General features: G+C 42.7%; 2 protein-coding genes across 3 annotated transcripts in view; one reads left to right on the top strand and one right to left on the bottom strand.

Annotated features, from left to right (window-relative positions):
- The window catches only part of tmem65 (transmembrane protein 65), a 37,094-nt gene extending 27,481 nt beyond the window's left edge, over positions 1–9,613 (top strand). For both annotated transcript variants that reach the window (XM_084471695.1, XM_084471694.1), the window contains 2 exons: positions 5,367–5,472; positions 7,043–9,613. In XM_084471695.1, the coding sequence (XP_084327821.1) occupies positions 5,367–5,472; positions 7,043–7,219 (283 nt within the window). In that variant the 3' untranslated portion in view covers positions 7,220–9,613. The remainder of the gene's footprint in view (positions 1–5,366; positions 5,473–7,042) is intronic.
- A 4,635-nt stretch (positions 9,614–14,248) lies between these two features.
- On the bottom strand, positions 14,249–24,084 carry mboat1 (membrane bound O-acyltransferase domain containing 1; the record flags this gene model as incomplete). Its single annotated transcript, XM_084471877.1, has 13 exons — positions 14,249–14,429; positions 14,739–14,890; positions 15,281–15,413; positions 16,030–16,094; positions 16,403–16,506; positions 17,207–17,399; positions 17,929–18,127; positions 18,733–18,787; positions 19,328–19,383; positions 21,999–22,094; positions 23,263–23,340; positions 23,605–23,750; positions 23,995–24,084. 13 exons carry the CDS (start codon positions 24,082–24,084, stop codon positions 14,249–14,251), a joined length of 1,548 nt encoding a protein of 515 aa, XP_084328003.1.
- Between the last annotated feature and the right edge of the window lie 459 nt (positions 24,085–24,543).

The following is a 24,543-nucleotide window of genomic DNA, read 5'->3' as shown; positions in this document are numbered from 1 at the left end:
TGCGTGCGTGTGAGGCCAGAGGGAGTATCCAAGTCTCTCACCCACCGCAATCAATTGTTGAATTATTCATCATGCCAGCCGACGACAAAACGACAACAATTTGTGTTTTAAGGATGAGAATGGTCCTAAATATTGTTAAACATTAAATCCAAAAGAGGGCCTGTAGGCCTGTAGTGGACCCACTATGATCGGTATGCAGGGCTGTGCGTCGTGATGTCTGCGGACGGTCGCAGGGCCCATCCATCATGTCAGGCCGCAGATCCCCAGGTGAACCAGAGTCCTTGGAGGTCGGACTAGATTAGAGGAGCGACGAGATGACAAGACTCGAGTCATGAGAGCCACCCATGGGGCCCCAGAGACCAGATTTCACCCCCCGGCGATCATTTGTTCCACTTCTGTAGTTTGCATAAATTTGACGATGCTTTGGCCTTTAATTAACTGATCTGTCATCGTTTAGTTTTTTTTGTTTGATTGAATCTCAAAAATATATTTGACCAAAATATTACTTTATAATATTTTTTCTAATATTACGAACGTTTGAAAAAGATGTTCTTTCAAAACAATTGTGAAACGACGATGTAGCGTATTCATTCAAAGTTTTCTACATGAACTATAGCATTCTGTGAGCGTAAATGCCGGGACTCCTGTTGCACGGCTGGTGGAAAACCCTCCGTCTCCACCGGACTCTCGCGTGAGCCTCAAGGTAGAAAACAAGCTCCAGGGTGCGCCCGTTAATTAGCGGGCCACAGCTGGAACAGGGCTGGGAAATCGACATCTCATGGCGCTGTTTCCAAATGTCATCGTTGTTCCGGTCATCCCCCTCTCCGCTGCCCCTGACCACCCTGTAACCCCAGGAGACGCGCAGGTTAAGAAGATGGATTTATGACACTTCATGGCCTTTATATTCATGAGTCTGTCTCGTAATGAAAGCATAATACCCCCACACTGCCCCCTGCTGGTTCTTCTGCGCAACTGTCTAACCAATTGATCTCTCCTCGTCTACGATAATCCATGATAGTAGACAGTAGACACTCGTCGAGAGTGTCTACTTATTCATGGTCTTATTTTTTTAAGCTAAATAAAACCACGAATAACACACCCACACACAGGGCCGGCCCGAGGTATAAGCGAACTAAGCGGCTGCTTGGGGTGTTGAGTATTTTTTATTTTCAGTAAACCACACTTTTGGCCCTATTTAGCGCATGTGTTTTAGCGCAGAACGGAAGTAGCTTTGTGGGCGGCTCTATGATGATGTTGCTATTATGATGTTGCAATTATTCCAATTGGAATAGCGTTTTCTTCTCCAACTTCAGAAACACTGAGTCGTCATGTAAATTGCGGCAAAGATAACTTAACACATATATGATATACGGACGCGGTCCTGTGGCCACAACTGTGGGTCTATTTAATGATATGCGGCAATACATTAACAAATATTGTTTGTTACCAGTATTGTATACATTATCGTTATCGACATGTGTTCATAATATGCATGTTTCCCCCCGTTAATATACATCGCCATGGACTGTATTATGTGTTACGTGTTTAGTTTGCCTGTGTTTAAACAGATGGGTGTGCACACACACGCACGCCAAGCATCACCCGCATTCATTCATTCTTTTAAACACTCACTCGTGGTAAAACTATGTTTGTTACTTTCTCACGATCAAATACTCACAATCCTAAAAGTTATGGGCTTGTACATGATGTCTGTGTCAAGAAAATATGTGTTTGCTGTACGGTGTTTGCAGATGCATTGATTTAAAAGTACAACTTACCGCTGTATGTAAAAAATGTTTCCACAATCCACATGCTATTTCTATGCAGTTTCACACATATGAACAATCTTTGACTGCATAATATTTAAATCAGGCTAATCGTTTGCATGTTTGTGCTGTGTATAGCCTACGTGTGTGTAAGCGTACGTTGCAATTCCGAACTGCCATGGCACGTCAAAATAGCAACACCAACTGTGCTATCCGCTGGTGCAGTTTAACCAGGAATTTTTCGGTCAGTAGCGCAATTGCATTGGAGCAATTTTTAGATCACTAAAATAGCACCAAGTATCATTTGCGCCAGAACATGCCTCTACTTTTCGCCGACGCACCTCTCCAGGCGCAAGTGTAGTGGCACCTGTTTGCTGCGGGGGAAAATCAGCTTTGCACCAGGTGCAAACTAGCAACGATACATGCGTCTGTGTATAAAGTCAATTGCGCTGGGTGCAAGATAGGGCCCTTAGTGTTTCACTTCAAATATGAGAGTTTAAAATAAATTTGTGATTTCAGTACCCTCTGAGGTTAAAAAAACAAATAACAACTATATTAATACAGGGGTGGATTACCCTCTCAATATCTGTGTGGTGCCCTGAATGTATCTAATCAAATATGGACCAAAATATAGGCTAGGCCTTCAAAGTAGGGTTATGGTTTGGGGGCAGCTAAACTCAGTGCAACGATTTAAGGTATTGCACATCTCCAGCTGGCCATCCAAAAACGACACATTATGCATTAAATGTCCTTTATATCCTACTGAAATGGAAATAAAGTATTTGGGCATGTATGCGTATTTGAGCATTTTTGGATCTTGTGTTCCATGTAATTCCAGCATGTGAACATATTGCATTGATATTTGTTTAATTGAGACCCAACCAGCAGTCGACCTGGGGAATATTTTGCATATATATACAGAGAAAGGTGCCCACTCTCCCCTTTCCACCCTGAAGGTATTATGCTGACCGCTGATGCCAAACTGCAATAACTGGCTTCAATGTTAAGCTTCAGACTGCACCATTTTAAATCCGTACGATACCTCAAACAAATCCCACCCATGGACTTCTAACTGCTCATAAGTTAGGAGATGGAATTTGAGTCGATACTTTCGTCTGTGTCTCAGCTTCGGGTTTCTGAGATATTTGGCGAAATGTATCAAAGCCACAGTTGGGCTTCACACTGTTTTCTGCAAATGATGTGTGAGTGTGAGTGTGTGTGTGTGTGTGTGTGTGTGTGTGTGTGTGTGTGTGTGTGTGTGTCTGGGTCTGTGTGTGTGTGTGTGTGTGTGTGTGTGTGTGTGTGTGTGTGTGTGTGTGTGTGTGTGTGTGTGTATGCATACTGTATGTGTGTGTGTGTGTGTGTTTGTTTGTGTCTGATTCATCATCATTGCAATGAATGATCCAGCAGCCTTCTCCGTTGATGATAAAGTTGTGTATCGTTGAGCCCGTCTTCACTCTCTCCCTCCGCTATGTAACAATCAGAGTTAATATCCACACCCAGAGCCAACACAATATTTGAACGTGGATTCAAGAAACAAGCCAATATGATCTCCCTCCAGGGGGCGACTTGTATAGACACCAATCAGTGGGAAAGTAAGCAAGAACATTCGCCTGCAATTGCGGCCAGTATAACATTTCATCTTTTAATGCGTGTGTCTGCTAGCCTGCTGTTTTTTTCCACATTAACGCTCCTTTATGTAATGGTGTATCGTGCTGTGCCCAACGCCGTAAACCACGTCTGTGTGAGGCCACTCAAGTAGTAGCACTCCAGTCCGCCCACTTACAGCCCATGAAATAATAATGGTAATGATAATGGTCTTCCTTTTAATCATGAGGAAATAGCATGTGTGAGCTTACCACCCCACACTATCTTGTTGGTTAGGAATTCATGTTTGTATTGCGGCGCGCTTGGATGCGACTGGCTGTGGTATGGTTGTGATGTCCTGGCATGGATTCTGGTTGGTGTGTTGTTGTGGTATGGCTGTGGTGGGCTTATGGACTGGTTGTGAGATTGAGTTATAAGCGGTGTTGTTAGAGTGTGGTTGCGGTAATGTTTGTGGTAGTGGTGGAGGTTCTTGTGTGGTTGAAGTATGGGAGTGGTGTGCTTGTGGTGTTGTTGAAGTACGGTTTGTGGTTGTGCGATCTGAGGTGTGGTACTGGTATGGTTGTTGTGTGATTGAGGACTGTGTGAACTGTTTGGTTATGCAGTATGCTAACGGTGTGGTTGTGGGCAGGCATCTAATAAAGACATCGTCCACCCCCCCCTTGGACGTTGAGCCAGACATTAATGATACAGCCCAGTGCTTCTGTAGAGGAGAGGGGGGGGTCACCTCCTAGTACTCCTCAGCGGTCCACACGGAACACTGAACACCTATACGCACATATACCCTATCGGTTGCTGCTAGACGTATCGGAGATGGTTTCTTGGAAGCTAAGTACATTTCCGTTCAGCACACTTATCTGTTTAAGTAGTGTGTCTTGCTTCTGTTTATCTGTGCAGACGGCATAAATACGACTCGAACAGTGCAAGCTGATCTACCATTGTTTTCTTCACTCGCTCTCTGACGGTTTATTGTTATACTTAGACTCGATAACAACCTTGATGGACGTGTCTCTATCCTTTTCATGCGTGCATCCCTGTGTATCCGTCTCAGTTGCTGGGGGTTGGGGGGGAGACGAGAGATAAATGGTCCTCATTTATATAGCGCTTTCATCCAAAGCGCGTTATAGTGTTGACTGACATTCACCCATTCATGCACACATTCACACACCGACGGCGGAGTCAACCACGCAGGGCAACAGCCAGCTCTTCACGAGCAAGTAGGGTGAGGCGTCTTGCTCAGGGACACCACGACACTCTAGGAGGAGCCGGGGATCGAACCAGCAACCTTGCGGTTACCAGCCAACCCACTTTACCTCCTGAGCTAATCCCGCCCGAGATGGCATCTATTCTCCAATATCAATATTCATGAGGGCAGCTGTGCGTTGGGTTGTTAGTGAGGCCCCTGATTGTTAACTTAGTGCCATGTGCACCGCGGGGAAAGACGTCACGCTGTTTGGAACGTCGGCATTCAAAGTGTCAGCCCCACAGGCCGGGGCCACGAGTGGACCAGCTGTTGGAGCCCTCGCCTCGCCTCCGTTTCCATTGCTGCTTTTAGTTTGCGGCACTCTGAAATTAAATTGCGTGTGTGTGTGTGTTTGAGGGATGTGCATGCCTGCCTAACATATTACAATTTGAGTATATTTTGTGTTTTTCATAGAGGCACTTTAATACCTATTCATCAGCCAGTTAGAGAAACACTCTTAACGCTCACTATTATTATTATTATGGTACATTATATTCTATTATTGTAAATGTCAGCCATTTGATGACATTATGTTGTAGCTTATCGCAAACCTCACATTTCTAAAATATACATTGTGTGTATCTATTGAGTCTATCCATAGTAGGATTGACGTGTGTGTGCTTAAGGTTTTTTCTGTTTCGCCTTTGTCGGTGTCGAGAAGTGACGGCTTAGGCGCGCTATCACTCATAACACGTTCTCTCATTAATCACTCTCCCACTCCCCCTCCTCCTCTGTGTGTCTGGTCTCCGTAGCCTGGCAGGTTATGTGGAGGTGCTGGCCTGTCGGCTGGGCATGCAGATCCCCGACCTGAACCCCAAGCAGGCCGACATGTGGCAGACGAGAGTCAGCTCCCACGCCGTGAGTACCGTGCGTCGTCGAGCTCTCGTCGAGTCTCCGGCTCTTTCCGGTTTGCCCTCAGTTCGAGTGCTTATTTCTTGATGTTTTTTTGGTACATTTCTAGGTCCTTTTTTTTAATTCTGTTTTTTTTCTTCTTCTTTTTTTCTCAATGCCATGCCCCCAAGGCTTATTCGGCTTATTCGAATCAAAATAAACTGAAGTGAAAAAGTGAATATGAGTTCAATATCTTTTATTAATAATAGTAAATAATTGAATTGATCAAATGTAGGGCATAAGAACAAAATACTAAAATACTAAAAAGGTGAATAAAATAATCAGGATAGCAGGCAGAGTTAAAAGTAAAAGGAGAGACTAACGGAAAACAATATGTGAAAGAATAGATTAATATTAGAGGATGAGGGTTCAGAAGGGAGGTGTAGTGACAGTCATGAGTGTCGCAGAGCCCCCTTAAAATGAGCCCACCTCCTAACTAAAGTTGATAAACATCTGGGGCTGCTCCCGCCGCATTGTTGGTGCAGGCTCCTTCTGATTGGCTTAGTTCCATGTGAGCTCACTGGCTACTGCGTTTGATGTCTCCTGGGTAATTTAGTATCACTGAGAAAATACAGGATTAATACACAAACAGCACAAATAAATAAAATGCATACTTACAAATAAATGCAAATAGTATAATTCATACACTATACATACAATGTCTATAATATCTAAAAACCTACCATTTTTGGGAAAACAATCACATTCTCCTCATGGTATTCTCAGTTAAATGAGAACCGGCTGATGCCCTGTCAAGCAGCAATAGCTGCTTGAGCAATAGCTGCATGTCAAGCAGCAATAGCTGCTATTGCTGCTTGACAGGCAGGAAGTCACAGTGGAACAGTGGAAGTCATTAAAGGTCATGAAAGTAGGCAGTAGGTTCTGATACTTTAGAGCAGTTGAAACTAACATGTACAGGATATTAAACGTGTGCAAGGCATTTAAAACATCAAAATGAGTTCTTGGACAGAATGAGAACAGTGCCCTTGTACCCAGGTGTTCATTATGCCAGAAAAGGAAAAAGCTTACGTTTCTAACATGGTGTGACTTTGCTAGTGCTACAGTGTACACTGTCATTCAGCTGGTTTAATTAGGATCTGCAACATGATATGAAAGTACGACTGTTCCTATGCAGTTCTGAATTTTAATTGAAGTTAATATTAACTCATGGCTGTGTTCTTGTAAAAGTAGACTTTTTGAATCATTTTGAAAAGTACTAGGCTACTAGGAAAAAAAAGCTCTTAAGCTGTAACTTAAGGTGTGGTGTCTTCTGTTGTATTTGTGTTCATTAGCTATTATTAGATATAATCTGTCCACGTTTAATCCTGTAAAACATATGATTGAAAAAGACAGTAAACTAAACAATCTAGATCAACGTCACCAATGCCTTTTTCTTTTTAGCACACTTAATTTCCAACTTTAGATGGCAGCAAAAGAAAAGCCGAAGTGTGCAGTAACCTATCAAACACAGCTTGTATCTGTGCCATGGTGCGCGCCCCAACGCAGGCTGTGTGAACCCCTCTCCTCCTGTGTTCAGGGTAAGGGGATTGGCGTGGGCATCGGCTGCATCCTGGGCATGTTCCCCCTCCTGTTCTTCAAGGACGACGAGAAGAAGAAGAAGAAGAAGGAGGAGGAGGCAGCAGCGAGGGAGGAGGCAGCAAAGGCGGGGATCGAGGAGACACAAACCCCGGCTCTAGCAGAAGTCAGCAAATAATGAGGTTTCGTGCCTGCACAAGAGACCTATTACTATTTTATTTATTTTTTTCATTTTGTCATTAAAAGGTTGTTTTTGTCTGGGACTGATGGATCCTACCCGGAGATGGATTGCTTAAAAAAACAAATAATCTCAAAGTTGACGGAGAAATTCCACAAGAGGTTTGTTTCTTGAATAAGAGATTTGTATTACGAGTGGGACTCAAGCATGGTGTCTCCCTTTCCTCTCGGACTGATGGCTCCCCGGACAACTGCTGCTACTCTGTGGGAGGTGGACTGTTACCGTGGGCTCTGACCTTCATCGCCTGGGGGTTGTGAAGTAATCTTATTCATCATCATCATCATCATAAAAAAAGAACAAACTCTCATCCCTTCTCTACTGCGAGACCTCTGAATCCATTCCACATGTAGAGTTAGCTCACAGTCACCAGTGGCTTTTCAAACGTTTTGTTGTGGGATAGAATCCTTAAACATGTACAACAACATATAGCCTTTTGGAAAAGTGTTCAGCAAGACCTAATATGAAGCCTGGCGGAAGGAAAAAAAGGGCTGATTTCATTCATACAAAAAAAAGAAATTCACTTTTAAAGATGTATTGACTGAACAAAGACTATTATCTTGAGACTGTTCATCCTGACACCAGAGTTACCTGGACAAAAGCACAGCATGACAGCACATTGTGACGTAGACCTTGGTGTGTTATTGTTTAATTCATCTCTCTACACACCATTGTGACCTCTTCTGCATCTTGTGAATCTCAACTCACTGAAAGAGAGGACTCGGAAGAAGGTAGTATTTATTTTGCATATTGATATTATGCAGCCATCTTCATAATAACTTAAAAAACAAACGACATACCAAGCATGTCTGCTTCCTTTACATAGTCTTAAACAGCACTAAACCTGGCTGCCCTATTTGAAGGGTGATAACTAAACTAATGTCTGCTTGGATGATTCCTGATTTATCAAACTCCATTCTGCTTCTTGGCGTTTTATGCATTTATTTATTCTATTCAGTGATTTTGATGTTTTTGTAATTTGGCCATTCTGTGCTTTTTAAAACATGATATTTGATCTTCAATGACATGAAGTGAATGATGTGCATGACTGGCCCTGTTTAACAATACAGCCTCCTTCGTATACGCAATCAAACATCCAGAGGTATGGCAGAATCAAAATCGTTTTTTGGAAGTGGTGGAAAAGAAAATTCGAAGGTGGGACAACTTAAGAGCATCCCGTGTTGTCAAGCAATAAAGAGTGTGGGAGAAGCAGGTGTTGAAGACATGAGGGATTAACAATACCGGAGCCTGCTCCCTCTGCCTCTAGTCTCTTTTAAGAAGTGCTTGTATGGCCACGCTCCAATTCCCGTGCTTCGCTTCAGGAGGCTGAGCAGGAGCTGCTGTGTAGTTTGATTCTGAAATGGCAGGTCAAAATGGTGGCACTAAGACGACAGTACTTTATAAGCACAATCATGTTTACCGTTTTTTGGTTTTGTTTTTGTGTTTCTGATATCCTGGGCTGTACTGGATGAAGTAATAAACTGGAAGAGATAAATACGGCTGTCGTGTTTGAGGTACAGCTCCGTGGATTGCACAGCGCGTCATAAACAATGATGTTTCAAAACAACAACAATGTGTTCAAAACAACTCGTTCATTCTCCAAATGTTTTATTTATTATGATTGATTGGCATCACGGGGTTACTGCGTAGAGATAAGAGAAAAAAAAAATTAAAATCGTGTGTTGGCAGATAATATAACAATTGTATTCTTCCTACGATACCCAACGTCTAAAATGATATGCAAATGTCCTACCTTAAAGACGGGAGTTGTCTTGAACGTTACATGTAGGCTTACATGTTGATGCCCCCTCTTGCTCCCATAAATATAATATACACGTTAGGTTAAGGAGCTCTGCCTTAATTTGTTTTTTTTTCATCATTAAATAGTTTAATATATTCAATATGTTTAAGTCTTGTAAGGGATTTAGAGGTCTTGTTTTGTTCGGTTCTAGTTTGATCTAGTGTTTTCAAGATCCACTTTATAAAAGAGATGATCATTTCATGTTTGATTGTCATCTTAATTCCTCACTGGGTGGAATCTGAGATGTTCAGGAGTCAACCTGCATGTCCTCCCCCATGAGGACCGAGGGATCTCCAGCTATACACTGCTTAACTATACTATACTCACTGCACCTGTGCGAAAACCCATTGGTTTAAATTTAGAGAGTCATGATGTTACAAGGTATTTATTGAAGGCCTGGGTGTTGATGAACATCCACTATGATAAACGAAGGAGGAACATGAATTACTGACTAGTTAGGCCTCTTCCATCTAATCCCCCTGAACTATATGGTGCATGTATATCGTTTGTAATAAAGATTTAAAACAAAACAAAAACACCTTTTGTCTATTTTGTAAAACATTCCCTGTGTGTGTTCCACAGTTTAAGAGGCCTGAGTTCGTTTTACACTGATCTTTTTGTGTCAGCTGACCTGATTTTGGAACCATGAAGTGGCCCAAAGCAAGCTTTTAAAACCTAGACTTTCCTGGAATATTTTCCCATGATGCATTGGTGGCTACACACTCAGTCATCTTCTTCCTAGTTCCGTGCCTAGTTCAGAGTCTCACAAATGTGTAACATCTCCTGCTCCATGTATTAAAAAGACTTGGATAAGTCATCCAGAATGAACTACCTCTCCCTAAACTCTTTTGCTCTCCTCTCATCTCCCTTGTCTTTCTGGATGACTGCTGCTGTATGATCAAAGACATAAAAAGTCAGATAACATAACATTAAGAAATGGCACACAGTACAGATAAGCCACAGTGAGGGACACAGGCGAGGGGATTAAAATTATTAAAGACACCGAGATCCTCTAGTGACAGGTTAGGGAATCGCATTATCTTATGTTGGACACTTTTATATCATATGGATGGCCTTCACTCTGATATTGGAGTTGCTGTTCATTACTGACAAATACACAGAAAACACATCCGTAGTTTACTACTCCAGCAAGAGAAGCAACCTTAAGACCCAACATATAAGCTTTCTAGATCCCGTTTGAGTCAGCCAATCAGAGCTAGCTCAATCTTTCTACAATCTACAATATTTGCTGAATAAAAAAAATCTTGACCCATTGTGCTACAAAGTCTGCAAATGGTCCATGTATTTTAAGCAAGCAACATCATGTTATGGTTGGAAATCAATGGCAGGGTAATATTTATGATGAGGAGCATGGCTAGGTGTGCCATTACAATTACTTGTGGTAATTATGTAATGGGAAAAATCAATTCACATCCTGTTTCTCTGTATCTGTTGGAATGTCCCTGTTTAGTGACACCTTGGGGGAATGTGACAGACTTTCTCCTGATGATCATGTTTGTTTTAAGCCTCAAGAAGACCAGTGTTGTATGTGAAACCTAATGGGTCTTGTTAGACCCATTAGGTTTCCCACTCTAATGGAGTGCAAGTGCACTCCATTAGCTTCAGGGTAAAGTGTGAACTCTGCACCAACAGATGGAGTCCTTGCTACGTATAGCAGACAGGGGAGTTCAGGTGTTCTTGTTCAGCTTGGGCCAAACTGAATTAGTTGCACCACCATGGAGCATATAACCTAATTATAACTGAACAATGGATGTATTTTAAAGGGCACCTATTTGTGAAATAAAAAAGAAGCCTTGCCAAATAGTCTGTGAGACATATTTTTTTATTGGGGATTTCAAATCTACAAATGATCTATTTAAAACTCTGGTCCGTCCTCAATGGCTGTAGCATTTATATAATTCCATTGAACTAAGTTCAGTTACAGTTACAGTGTCACCGTTTAGTCGTCATAAACCACACTGATTGGTTAATGAAATGGCTGCCAATCAGTAGGATAAAAAGTCTGAACGGTCACTGTGACCTTTCATCGTCAAAAGATATGGCAAGTTGACAGTGGCGTAAGTAAGTCATTAAGGGCCCCGGTGCTATACTATTTATGGGCCCCACCTACTGCCACCCAAAAAAACCATAGGCCTACAAGAAATATATATTGGTAACATTCTAATTTGAACTAATAGGCCAAAATAACTTTTGTTTTGGGTTACTTGAACATAACAAACATAGTCTATTCACAATCCACAGATAAAAAGTATATCATACAATAACATACAAAAAAACAGAATTTATGAATCAATACTTAGAAAATGTGTAAAAACATGTCTATTTCGATCAAAGACATGTGGCTTCCTGGGATATCTTTTAGGGATTCTGGTCATTTCAATTTCTTTTTTAGGAAAAAAAAAGTCAAATACTGTTCTGTGGGACCGCCTGTTTAGGTCTGGGTCAAAAAGTCCCAGACCTAGTGGTCAGGGGTGATCATTGGTCGAGTCAGTGATCCCTCTGGTGGCTGAAAACTGCCTTCACTGTGTGCTTGCGACCCCAAACTTACCTCAAATCTCCTTCCAACTTTCAACTAGATAGTTCAAAATAATTTAACATTAAAATCCCTGTTTAGAAGTGTATGGGTCCTGCCGAGCTACGTTGTGGGTGTTTAGCATTGGACTGTATAAAATACAGATTCAAACCTGATAATTATCCAACTGATTCAATAATTATCAAAAACAAGCATTTTTTCTTTTATTTTTCCATTTTTTTCATCCCCATCGTGGAGGACCATTTGGCCCTCATGGGCCTTGATGACAATTTGATTTTGATGAATATATATATAACATTATTAGACATCATTAGAGGCATCGTTCTAAACATTTAAATTCACATTTGTATTAAACCTATCAGCATGAACATACAAAAATATTAATATTTGTATGTTAATTAATATAAAACACTTTCTAAAAAAAGGTGTTAAGTTAAAATAGCTGCATATGCTGAAAACTCGCATCAGTTATTAGTCAAGGCCCTGTCAAATGGTTCTGTTAACTTACAGTTCGTGACCAACTCATAAACACAAAGCTCAATGTTCCGGACACCAAGCTGAACCACTCAACACACATTTCAAAACATATTGTGTACAGACGATTATGCATCTCTGAGCTTAAAACGTACATCTTATCAAATTATCCAGTGCTGGTCACTGACATTTCAATTTGCCCTCGTTTTTTATATGACGCATTTGATGTAGCGTTCCATTAAATAATAAACACGTGTAAAGTTTATTGTAACGTTGTAACATCAGGTTACAACGTTTTGTAACCTAATTTGAGTGGAGGTCATAACCTTCCTGATTGGCACAAGCATCAATTTGCAGTCCGTCTCATTAACTCTACTGTAGTCTTTTGAATTTCAAAACATGATTTTCTATAATTAATTAATTAATTACCATGGTGGCAGTCAATCCCTTCCTCAGAGACCGTGCCCTGTACCCTCCTTTCCTTCTCTTATCCACCAGATTACACCCCTAGTTACACTGAGAACCCTCATCACCTATCAGCAGTAGCTCAACCAGGAGTGTATAAACAACTTATGGGTTTGTTGTATATATCCAAAAAATGTATAAGCACTTGTGTCATCCCCTGCTATACCATACCAAAACCATGGCCCCAAAACCCTGATACGATCCGTGAATATTGAACCGTTCCACCTCTAGTGTGTTCCATTAAGTTGAACAACATGCAGCCTCTTCACTAGTTTCTGCTGGTGCTTGGTGAGCTAACTAGGTGGAACAGACCCCTCATTAATATGATGCCGTATATCGTTTAATTATATGATGAGATACACCTGTGTTAACCTGGTGACTGACATCAGGCCACAGCCAATGGGAGGCAGACGTGGGTCTTTATAAGAGTGTCTGTATGAAGTCTGGGAGGCGTGAGCTGGAGGAGTCTGGTGTGGGGTGGCGACGAGGGACGGGTGTGTGTGAGACTAGCTCACACACGGATGACGCAAACACACACCAGGGGCACAGTGAAGGCAGACAAACAGCCTCGTCTCCCTCTTCTGTGCAAGTCCTTTTTGTTCAGTCACACAAAGGGTGTGTGTGTGTGTGTGTCTTTGTGTGTGTGTGTGTATTTGTCTGTGTGTGTGTGTTTTAGTTTTTGTTGTTGGCAGGAGCAATTTATGCATGCATTCGCCTGGGTGTATGGCCTTTTCAGCTCATGGTGTGTCGGGGTGTGTGTGTGTGTGTGTGTGTGTGTGTGTGTGTGTGTGTGTGTGTGTGTGTGTGTGTGTGTGTGTGTGTGTGTGTGTGTGTGCGTACCATTGTATATTCATAAGTTAATGTCAGAAACTATTCTGAGTAGCGCCCAACTCACAGAAGAGCAAGTAGCAGCAGTAGAGAGAGGTCTTCGCATTGTCCCATTGTCCTTCGAATGGGCTAGCATGTAGTGCGATGTAGACTGTAGTCCATTCCCCACTACAGTACTACAGTAGGGAATTGACTACAGTAATGGACTACAGGAGGGAATGGACTACAGTAGGGATTTGACTCCAATATGGATTAACTACAATAAAAATGGACTAAAGTAGGGAATACAGTATAGAAGGAAATGGACTACAGTAAGTTATGGACTACAGCAGAAAATCGTCTGCAATATGGATTGACAGCAGAAATGGACAGGAGCTAGGATAGACTACAAAAGGAAAGGAGTTCAGTTAGGGTGGACTGGACAGTAGGAAATATACTACAACAGACTGGCCCTTGGCGTAGACGTCAACCGTAACAAAAGGGGTATTGTAGGTGAATCAGCCCTTCCTATATGTGAACAAAACGCACCGTATTTGGAAAACAAGCTGGAACCTTAACGCCATCGGTAAACTCAACCCCAAGAGGATGCTGGGAAACAGAGCCAGTGTGTGCTCCCGGACGCACATTTGTTGCACATTAGTGGCACATTCGAAGCACTCAAGCTGGAATCCCTACAGATCCGAATGCAACGTCTGCCATTCTTAACATTTCCGTAATTTCAAGTCATGGTTACAGCGATGCCTCCCAAGCACATTCCCCAGTGGTGTCGGTGCCACAGAAGAGCCCTTCTTCCTCCAGTTCTCATGGGGAAGGGGTTTGTGTTTGCAAGAGGTGGTGGTGGTGGGTGAGTTCATTCTGCCTTGACGTTGTTGTTTGAATGAGTGGCCTGGCAGTGGGACGGGTGGGTTGACAGGGGGAAGGGGCCGCTGGAGGAGGGGGCAGAGGGTGGTGGTCTTGAGGCCGGTGTGTGTTTTGAATGCAGGGCGATCGCCACCAGCATGCTGATGAGGTGGACGTGGAAGAACATAGACCTGGAAGAGGGACAGATGGAGATCGGCTGTACTTCAGGGAAAATAAGACAGGGAAAAAGTGCTGCAGGCGTGAAAAAAAAAATGTCTTTGTCATTCTTTTCTCCAGAAAACGTAATATCATGGATTTAAATAGTTGTGTTTTCTTTTCTTTTTCTATGCATATTCCAAAAAAGGGCTCCAAGTAAATCTACAATTGATTCAGGGTTAATGAAACTCAATTAGCAGGAAGATCCCCCTTACGCCAAAAACAACAAACATAATGTGCAACAAATGCAGTCCAAGCACGAAACCCAAATCCCAGCTGGGTACCTGTAATAAACCATCGTGGGCTCCACTGCCAGCAGTAGGAAAGGCATGACTGTGTAGCAGATGGCTAGCTGGGTGGCTGCCCAGGTCATGATGTCATAAAGCAACTTCACACCTCTGGAAGACAGGAAGTAGTGGCGGACACAGCGGCGCACCTGAGGTGGTGATGGAGGGAGGGATGGTAGGGAAGGGAGGGAATGTGGCAGCAGAACGATCAGGGCCAACAACGCCATTTGTTTTGGTTACGTGTGCCAGTTACAACAAATAAGGTGCTGTTATTTATTAGGCTACCTGTGATCACTTTAATATTTTAAATACTTTAAATGACACATTTATAGTGTGCGATGACTTGGTATGCATCATTTTAATATGGTAAGAAAAGTCCTACTGTAGGAAAAATCTACAAACCGTCCAATGCAGACAAACATATGAACACATGACCACAAAAAACAAACACCTGTCATTGTGGAACTGAAAACCCTGACAGTGCCTTGTCACACCAACTACGTGCATTTTTTCTGCATTTGTGCAATTCAACCACTCACGGCCCGTGCGGCTGCAGTGATGGGGATGGCCGTGATGAAGGTGAAGTAGTACCCGGGATACACTCCGTGCCACAGCGCAGAAAGGACAAAGGTCATCGCCATGGGATGGTGAGGAGCCCGGTCATAGCACACACTAGGGAGAGAGAGTCTAGTGATTGGCTAGAGTTTATGTGTAGGGGAGGGGCAAATCCTGTTCATTATTAGGTCAGACCCGGCCTGGTTTTAGACGCTAGGTGGCGTGTCTGTTTGCACCAATAACTCACTCACTGAATAAAGTGGAGGACCAAACATTGATTTGTAATGAAATTCTGGAGGATTATTACCAGGATAGGGCAGATCAACACGTAACAACTAACATGAAAGAAGGTTACCAATGTACAGGTTAAACCATTGGGCATGTTACCATCATATGAATAGGCAAAGCGGAAGTATGTCCCTTTTTCGTTTCAGAAATGAGATCAGAAAATATCTGATACCTGATTTAAGGACCACCAAACTACAAATGTCCCCATTTTTTACATCTCAGAAACATGGACACCTTACCCTAGTTACCATACTAGGGATAACACAAGCATTAAGAGGGTGTGAAGCAAGGGGGTGGTGTTAAATCTGAAGAGGGAATGCACAACGCAGAGCAATTTCACCATGCAACAAGAGGCCAACGACAGACAAAAACAAAAGACCTATCAACGCACAATCACTGTAATTACAATTTGTAATCAGTGCATGGTTAACTTAATATGACTTACGATTTAAGCCAGACTCCGGTTTGAATATTCCAGTTGTCAATGAATGTCTTAAAGCTTGTTGCAGTCTGAAAAACAATTGAATGGAGGTTACAAGGATATGTGTAAATATCTCCTAGAGTTATTCGCTGAAGAAAGTTTGGGGATTTTAACCAACTGTGTCTTATAAGCACCTTACAATGCTACCTTACAATAATGTTATTCCGACTTTTCAAACTGCAAGGTGACGACAATGAAATGGGACATGCGCCAAAGATCTGTGCAAGATTCCGACAATGTATTTCCTAACATAACATTTTGTTTTGGGTGTTTGTTTTCGGTGTGACTACATTTTCTAAAGAGGAGTTTCGACATGAACTGGTTTCCCTCGACATACCTCAATCCCCCAGATGTTGAGATTGCAGATCAGGTCCCAGGAAGGCTTTCCATTGGCATCCATCCCCTTGAAACCGTACCCCGCCGCATTGTTGATGGCATCAGCTAAAGAAACCGAGGCATAAAAGAAATAGGTCGCTAACTGAAGGAAAAACCCCACAGAAAAGCTGCAGGCATTTTGTAAGTTAGGGTAAAATAGGATTTTGGTTTTAAAGGAGGTATTAATGATATACATTTTAATCAATACTCATTTCATGCCAGTTAAATGCATTAATACGTTATGTTGGTGGGATATTGTTCACATTAAATGTCATGAAATCAGAACAAAATGTGCCATGTACTTCTGAAATGGTTCAAATAACTTCATATCTAGGTGGACAATGCATGCATTAGAAAGTGAGACTACTTATTTGACTGTTATAAGAAGTACACATTTTTATTAAAGCAGGTATACAAAACTGCCTTGTTTTTCACCCCTAGTGGCAAATTGTCCTGTAAAATCTTTCAGCCAACCATTTCCTTTCTTTACGTATAGTCAGGCCAGCTGTGAATTTTCAGACACTCGATTCTATTGTCCTTTGGGTACGACTTTGGACTACATTGTCACTAGAATAGCTGTGGATGATATCCTGGATGATACAACAACAAAACCCAAAATATTTTTATCTACCAATGTTGAGTGAGTAATGTGTTAGTATATTTAGCAGAAGAAGAAAACGTCACACGTAGTAACCCTTTGACATCTCAATGCCACCCATAGAACAGTGTTTGAGGCGGGCATTGTCTCCCCCCGCCGTGTCCTTACCTAGCGTCCAGGCGAAGTAGAACTTGGGCCTGGCCGCTTGTATCGAGAAGAAGGCGTAGACGAGTCTGGTGAGGAAGGGGGCGTGGCTGACGAAGTGGGGGTCCACGTTGTGCATGATGGGCAGCGAGCGGGTGACGGTGAGGAAGAAGAGCATGCAGCCACCGCACAGCAGCAGCTTGGAGCACACCGCGCCCTGGAGAGAGGAGGGGGCATCAAACCTGTGTCTCTGCAGAACCACGGGCCACTCGCCGTCTTTGCGTAACGCTTTTTTTTTTTTATACGTACGGTTTACTTTTAATTTAGTCTATTTCGAGTGAATGAAAAAGGCTATAAGGAGGGGGGATCAATGAATGTGCCAAGCAGATTAGCAAATAATATTGACTTAGGATCACAACAAAATGCATTCATGTTTAATACTATAAATTCAGTAGGGGTCTTATCGAACATATTATATAAACAGTGTATATATATATATAAACAGTATTTATCTTAATGTCCCATTTCCAAAAATATTGAATTGCATTTTTCATCCCATGCCCTACTTACTACAACATCAATAATAAAAATATGCTGTGACAGGCAACGCGAGTGTTGTCAACAAGGTTTCCAGACGCAATATAAGGGGCGTTCAACCTTTTTCTGGGCCAATTCTGTGTGAAAAGTGTGATGGTGTGATGTGATGGAATCGTCTGCAGCTGATCTTCAGAGCGGCGTGGCCCTACCAGAGGTGAGATGTCGGGGCTGTTGTCGAAGCCGTTGAGGTGGCCGTTGCCCGCCCCCTCAGCCTGCTCCCTTAGCCTCCTCTGGATGTGGCGGCCCTCGATGAAGTCCACATAGTCCTGGTAGTTGCTGCAGGGCCCCACCAGCACGCTGAGGAAGTTGAGGTTGTAGCTCAGGTACTCCACCAGAGATGGCCGCTGCCTGCAGGAAATATGGGACGAACGCAGAACAGGAACATTTCCAAATGCAGCCAATTTCAAATTGTGTTAGATTGCAATAAATGTACCATTCAAAAGTAAATTCGGAGATTTGGGAATTGTTATGATTACTTAGAATATCAATGAATCAATGAATCAATGAGTTCTAGTTTGTAGAATGAACTTTTTCTGAGCTGTAATAATTGGAAGTATGGTGTAGTCAGTTTTCATTTGCCTGGCATGATGGATACAACAAAAGTGATATAAAGGACCCCTTGTTTTACAGGTTCATTTCATATGCTTATGCTGCTTCAAAATTTCAAGCTAGCCACCAAAGCTACATCTCCTTCTCCATGACATTTGGGTCGAGAAAGAAGTATAAAAACGAACCATTTCTTATATTTTTACTGACTTTAAATGGAAGCATAAAATGTGGCCTGTGTAGCCCTTTGAGACTGTAACTTGATGTAGGCTGTGACTTGGCATTGAGGGAATCTCATATACAAGAACTTATACTTGAAATGACCTCTCCCTAAAGTAATCAGAGGTGGATAATTTTTTAACCTCTTATTTTTCATTATCACAGTATGACGGTAGAGGTATACATACATTAAAGCCAGTCGCTTCTGATCCACGGTTAGTTCCTCTGGCTTCTTGCCAATACCTGTAAGACATGGGGAGAGTAGTCATCGTTAGTCATGTTCTCTGTTCTTACGGTACATGTTTCTCTTTCCTATCATTTCACTTAGCTGACGTTATCCTATGTAAAGTTTAGTTTTTCCCCCAGAAAATACACATTTTGGTCCACAAATAAGATCATGATCATGATAAGGTTACCAGGTAGACAACATTACGTTCCCTGCGGGTACTTCAGGGAATTTCTTTCCAGACACAATTTTGTGGGGCCTCTCAAATGTGCCTTCTGATGTTATTGAGTAGTGTTACATAGTTCACGAAATGTCCATTAAAACCCAGAACATCACATAGAATCACAACATACACGAGGGGGCCTAGTTCAATGTCTCTCTTTGAGCAGTTGAGATGAGCAGCCACTTGATGAATGTGAAGTAGCCGCACGTATGCGTATGTGTGTGTGTGTTTGTGTGTGGGTATGTGTCTGCATATGTGTATGCGTATGCATGTGTGTGCATGCGTATGCGTGTGTGTGTGTGTTTGAGCGTGTGTGCGTGTGTGTGTGTGTTACCATCATGCAGCTGGAAGGCCAGTGTGGTGATCTTCTGGGTGACTATCATAAGAGGCCTGAAGGAAAAGGGAAGATGTATATTACTTAGAAGCATGAATTATTCAAGTATTACCACTCTAATAACCTTGCCTGCGGCACTCCTACTATGTTATAGCAGAAATTCTGTGAGGGAGTCGGGCGGCACAGAGTCTGGGCCGGAAACCAGAAACTGCAAGGAAGCGTTCGCCAATCATCACTTACAGATCCCTGCCTCCAGCCACATTGGTTGAGACAGATGTGAAGTGAAAGAAAGTGAAATGCCCCGTTTGGAGCCTGTCTGCCATCAGACTTCAGAGATACATTTCTTAATATCACATAAAGACTAAACGCCACCTTGGATCTGCATTGGGTGACCATTTGACTATGAAGCAATGTGATATGTTCACAAATGTTCACTCCTCGATCCAGTTCTTCCACTGTTTTACAGCAGCAATAGGTGACCTTAGTTTTTTCTTTCAGCAACTTTTCACAATACAAGTAACTAACTACAAAGTAATTCCTTAACAGACACTTTCTTCTAAAGTGACTATATTCAGATGCATGCCAATTCGGAACAGGTGGGGGTTAAGCTACGTACTTAAGGATGCCTACAGGTAGGCTGCAGACAACAGGGCCTTGACCCAGGTACCACACCCTGGACACACAACCCTGTCCACTACACTATCTCCTGATCTATTCCCATGTATATTCTCCCTCCAAAGACTTGTCTCTGCCGTCTCGGGAATTTGTGTTAACATGAGCACACTGGCATATGTGTTTTCATACAATCTGTTTATCTGTCCCCTTCCTGCCTCTATCGCACACGCACGCACACACACACACACACACACACAAATGCACATACACACGTGCACCCAACGCACACACACACATGTGCACCCAACGCACACACCCGCAGACACACACATGCACGCGCACGCACACACACACTCACAAAGAGGGCAGTGTACTAGAGCTTTTGTGCAGACGGAGGAGCAGCAGGAGTGAGGCCGGCTGTGTGGCTGGTAGTGCCAGGTCACTGAAGGGCTTGGCAGACGCATCAGTGACAGTCTGCCCTGCTCTGCAGTCTGGGGTTTACTCTTGCTGCTACGCAGTCTTTTGGTGGACTTGGTTCAAAAAGGCTCGTTTGTTGAGTGGGAATGAACAAACATCAGTAGTGAAAACTTTGACATTTTTGAAAGTTTGAAATTGTCGCCGGTGTATTGGGAGAGTGGGAGTGGGAGACAGACATGCAAACAAGTTTTAAAAGGTTTTTAACTTGAAGACTTAGTGAGACTTAGTGGTGAAGTGTGCAATGATCACTAGTGTCATTCCTCTTTGTTAACATGCTAACAAACTGAAACACTCACAGTTATTGCATGGTATGTAGCATAATTGTGTGCCAGATCAGCTGACCACTGTCCACTGTGTCCCGGTAACATGTGATACTTAAATCTATTGAATTGTCATCTGTTCCGACCTTTTTCTGCATTCCTATGGGGAATTATTGCAGAATGGGCTAAATTGAATAGTTAAAATTGTAATGAACCATTTGGTACAATGAAAAACCTAATATCAACAGCAAAGATAGACAAGAAGCACTAAAAAATACGACAAAATGGATATACCTGGAAACAAATGGCCATATTATCATAGTTTCTCTTGAAACAATCTCTCTCTCCCTTTCACACAGGCACACACACACACACAGACACACACACACACACAAACATATACACACACACACACACACACACACACACAGCGTTGTGCTATCCTCACTCAATATCCTCCTGAAGAGGCTGCCTCTGTGGTCACGAGAGTCCTGCAGCAGGAAGAGGGCCACCTTTATACACCAGAGACCTTGTGCTGTCAGCCCAATAAAGTCATGTAGTAATGCCAACATTTAAATCTCGTAAGAGCAAACAAGATTATCCAATTGTTATGTGTACGGCCAGAGCAATAGTGAATTCTTATTAGCTAATTATGAGAATAATCAGAGCAAATTTCACTGTGTGTGTATTAGTATATCAGTGACGGAACCTTTGTATTGATGACGTAAGTCAATTCATCTGTCAAATCGTCTAAACCCTACAACATTTAAACTGGAGCTAATACAATCATTGCCTAACCTGAGTTATCTGCTCTGTGATAAACTCTGTGATAAAGTCAAAGTCAAATTCAAAGTCAAAGTGAACTTTATTGTTAGTCCGGCCGTGCAACAAGTTACATAGATAGAGGACCGAAATTACTAAATTATTAATAAACTATAGCATTAACTAGGTTCATCCACAGGGGTCAAAGTGCACAGACTTCAACTCCTAGCACCAACAGAGGAAAACTACCCAGCAGAAAGCCGAGCTGCCTACCTATATACACCAACATTATAGAACACAACAACGCCTACTTCAGTGTTGTTATGAAAATTAAGTCATAGTTAGGTAGCGGCAGCAAAGTGGAGTACATTAACTGACCCTAACCACTGTGCCTGTGCAAAGCGGGCAGGGCACATGTCTCAAGAGAGACAACAGGGAAACTGTCCTGGAAGATTCACAGGACTAATGCGCAGGGATGTGCCGAGATGGCAAATAGGACATGAAATGAAAGACATGACAAGAATTTCAGAAGTGTGTGACTTAGTGCGTCTTCTTACCCAGAGAAGTCTGTGGACAATATTCCATAGTTGTAGATGAAGACTCTGCTGATTTGGCACACAGTCAGATAGCCCATGGACAACACCAGTGAATACCTGAGTAAACACCATTGGACTCAATCAGTTCATGGTTATTTATATGTATTAGTTCTGTGCTAGTAAGGCTATGAATGTTCAGATACTAAATATAGGTTTACCGTTAAATTATTGCATCTTAATCGTGAAATCTATTCATTTAAACAAGGAAACATTCCTCAAGTCTTGAATGAAGTCTCAAATGTTGTATCCTGGGACTGATCGCAAAAATAAGATTAATTTAAAGACAAATATTTAACAATCCAGCTCATCAAGTCATTCCCTTGTGCATGGAAACTGAATTAATTATGCAGATATGAAACAGAAGATTCAAGTATTTGAATGAAATAACGTTAATTTCTGTAGCGACTAGACAGTGAAAACAGATCAGCAGGCGTTAAGCGTTGAGTGTTCCTTGATCCATTCCCCAGCTCCTCCTAGCATTAGCTTCAAGACCCCTTACCACTGACTTGCATGGCTTGCATGACACTTTAAACACTTTGAAAGTGCTGAAAATGTCTCAGCACACATACACACATGCACACTGGAGACATACCTTGAAAAAAAAAAACTTTTTGATGCAAGATAAAAAGGAGATAAAACATAAGAAAGAAAATGGAGAAACATAGATGGAAAGTCTGGCTATCACTGACTGGATCCTTTTCTTTGTTCGGGGACTGCACCTTTTTAGCGTCCAGAGCCCACATCTGAACAGACACAAAGGCAGCACTCAGGGAGATGTGAGCGGGGACATTTAACAGAAAAAACGACTCATGGTGGAGACATCCTTCACCTGAAGGACCTCTGTCACCTTGAGTTTGTAACCGCCGCCTCAGATGCGATTTGTCTCAGCTCACGAGTCATTTCTGTTCAGATTGTCCTTCATTTTGTGCTGACACCGCTTAACTTAAAACGTTGATATTATACTATATGCACTACTATGCATGACCGCAGCCTAACGTACCCCATCCCTAAAATAGATTTAAACAGAAAGTGGGCCCTTTGCGACGCGATGAACCAGTATGAATTCCACCAGACAAGATCTATCTTCACTCTTCTCCTCCTGTCCCCCTCATGCAGACGATATGGCCTTCATGCCAGTCGAACAAGTTCCACTTGAAGATGGCAGTGAGGGCACTGTGCCATGTGTGGTGTCCCTTCATTCACCACTTCATTCACAAGATCTTACCGGTGTACGTTACTGATGTCCGCTGTGATGATGACTGTGTAGCTCAGCAACACGAGGATTACAATATGGACTGAATACCTGGAGGGAGGGACACACATGCAGCACCACACACACACACACACACATGCAGACACACGCATGCATGCACACACACACACACACACACACACACACACACACACACACACACACACACACACACACACACACACACACACACGCACACACACACACACACACACACATACACACACAATGTCATGAAATTAAAAAAATAATAGTTGCACCCTTGGTTTTAGATCGCTTAGTCGCCTTGCTGTGGTCTAATCAGACACAACTCACCAGCCAAAGCAGAAGATGACAAAGGCAACGCCAAACAGTGTAGCCACGCCATGCCTGAGCAGGGGACTGGCGTGGCGGGGCCCGAGGTAGAGACGGAACCAGAAGGCAGCCGCAAGAGCGAACACCTGACAGGCTAAAAAGTTGACCTATATGCAGTTAGGAAAATAAAAAGGGTTAGGCTGACGAATGACAAATGTTTAGTGTTTTGACTCCACTACTAGCCAGGGTTGAAGGGAAAAGAGAGCTTTCCAATTTAACTAGATGGGCGGATGGCTGAGAGATGATAATCACAGTTTAGTATCAGAAGCAGACATGAAGCACAAGTTGTATTTTTTTTTACAAAAAGATGAGGGACTTTTGTTGCCGAAAAATGTAGAAACAGATACTTACTTGATCGAGAGGAAACCCGAAGAATTCACTGACAGGCAGGAGCAACTTTGATCCAGTTGTCTTAAACGCCGCGTCCACCCGGTCGCCCATCCTGCATCCTCTCCTCGAAAACACTCCACCGTTGAGTTGGACGATGATAAACGGTGCCCACCTCTACTTATCGCTTCATTCAGCCCCTATAGAGATATTATTTTAACTCCGTCTACATTGCGTGTCTTATCGTTTAATTTATTTATATGTGCAGTAGGTTGTCAGAGGCGCCAAGGCGACAAGTGAAACCGCCCTTTAAGTGAACTGTGGTTCTCTCTCTCTCTCTCTCTCTCTCTCTCTCTCTCTCTCTCTCTCTCTCTCTCTCTCTCTCTCTCTCTCTCTCTCTCTCTCTCTCTCTCTCTCTCTCTCTCTCTCTCTCTCTCTCTCTCTCTCTCTCTCTCTCTCTCTCTCTCTCTCTCTCTCTCTCTCTCTCTCCGCGCCTCGGCTCTCAGTGGTCGTTCAGGCCACTCTGACCGGATCTCTCCGTTTCATCTACCGCGCTAGCGGCTGCCTCGCCGC

Source organism: Micromesistius poutassou, assembly GCF_964030765.1.
Source record: "Micromesistius poutassou genome assembly, chromosome: 8".
NCBI classification, from domain to species: Eukaryota; Metazoa; Chordata; class Actinopteri; order Gadiformes; family Gadidae; genus Micromesistius; species Micromesistius poutassou.
Note: the sequence above shows the minus strand (reverse complement) of the source record. Positions and strands in the feature narration are given on the sequence as shown.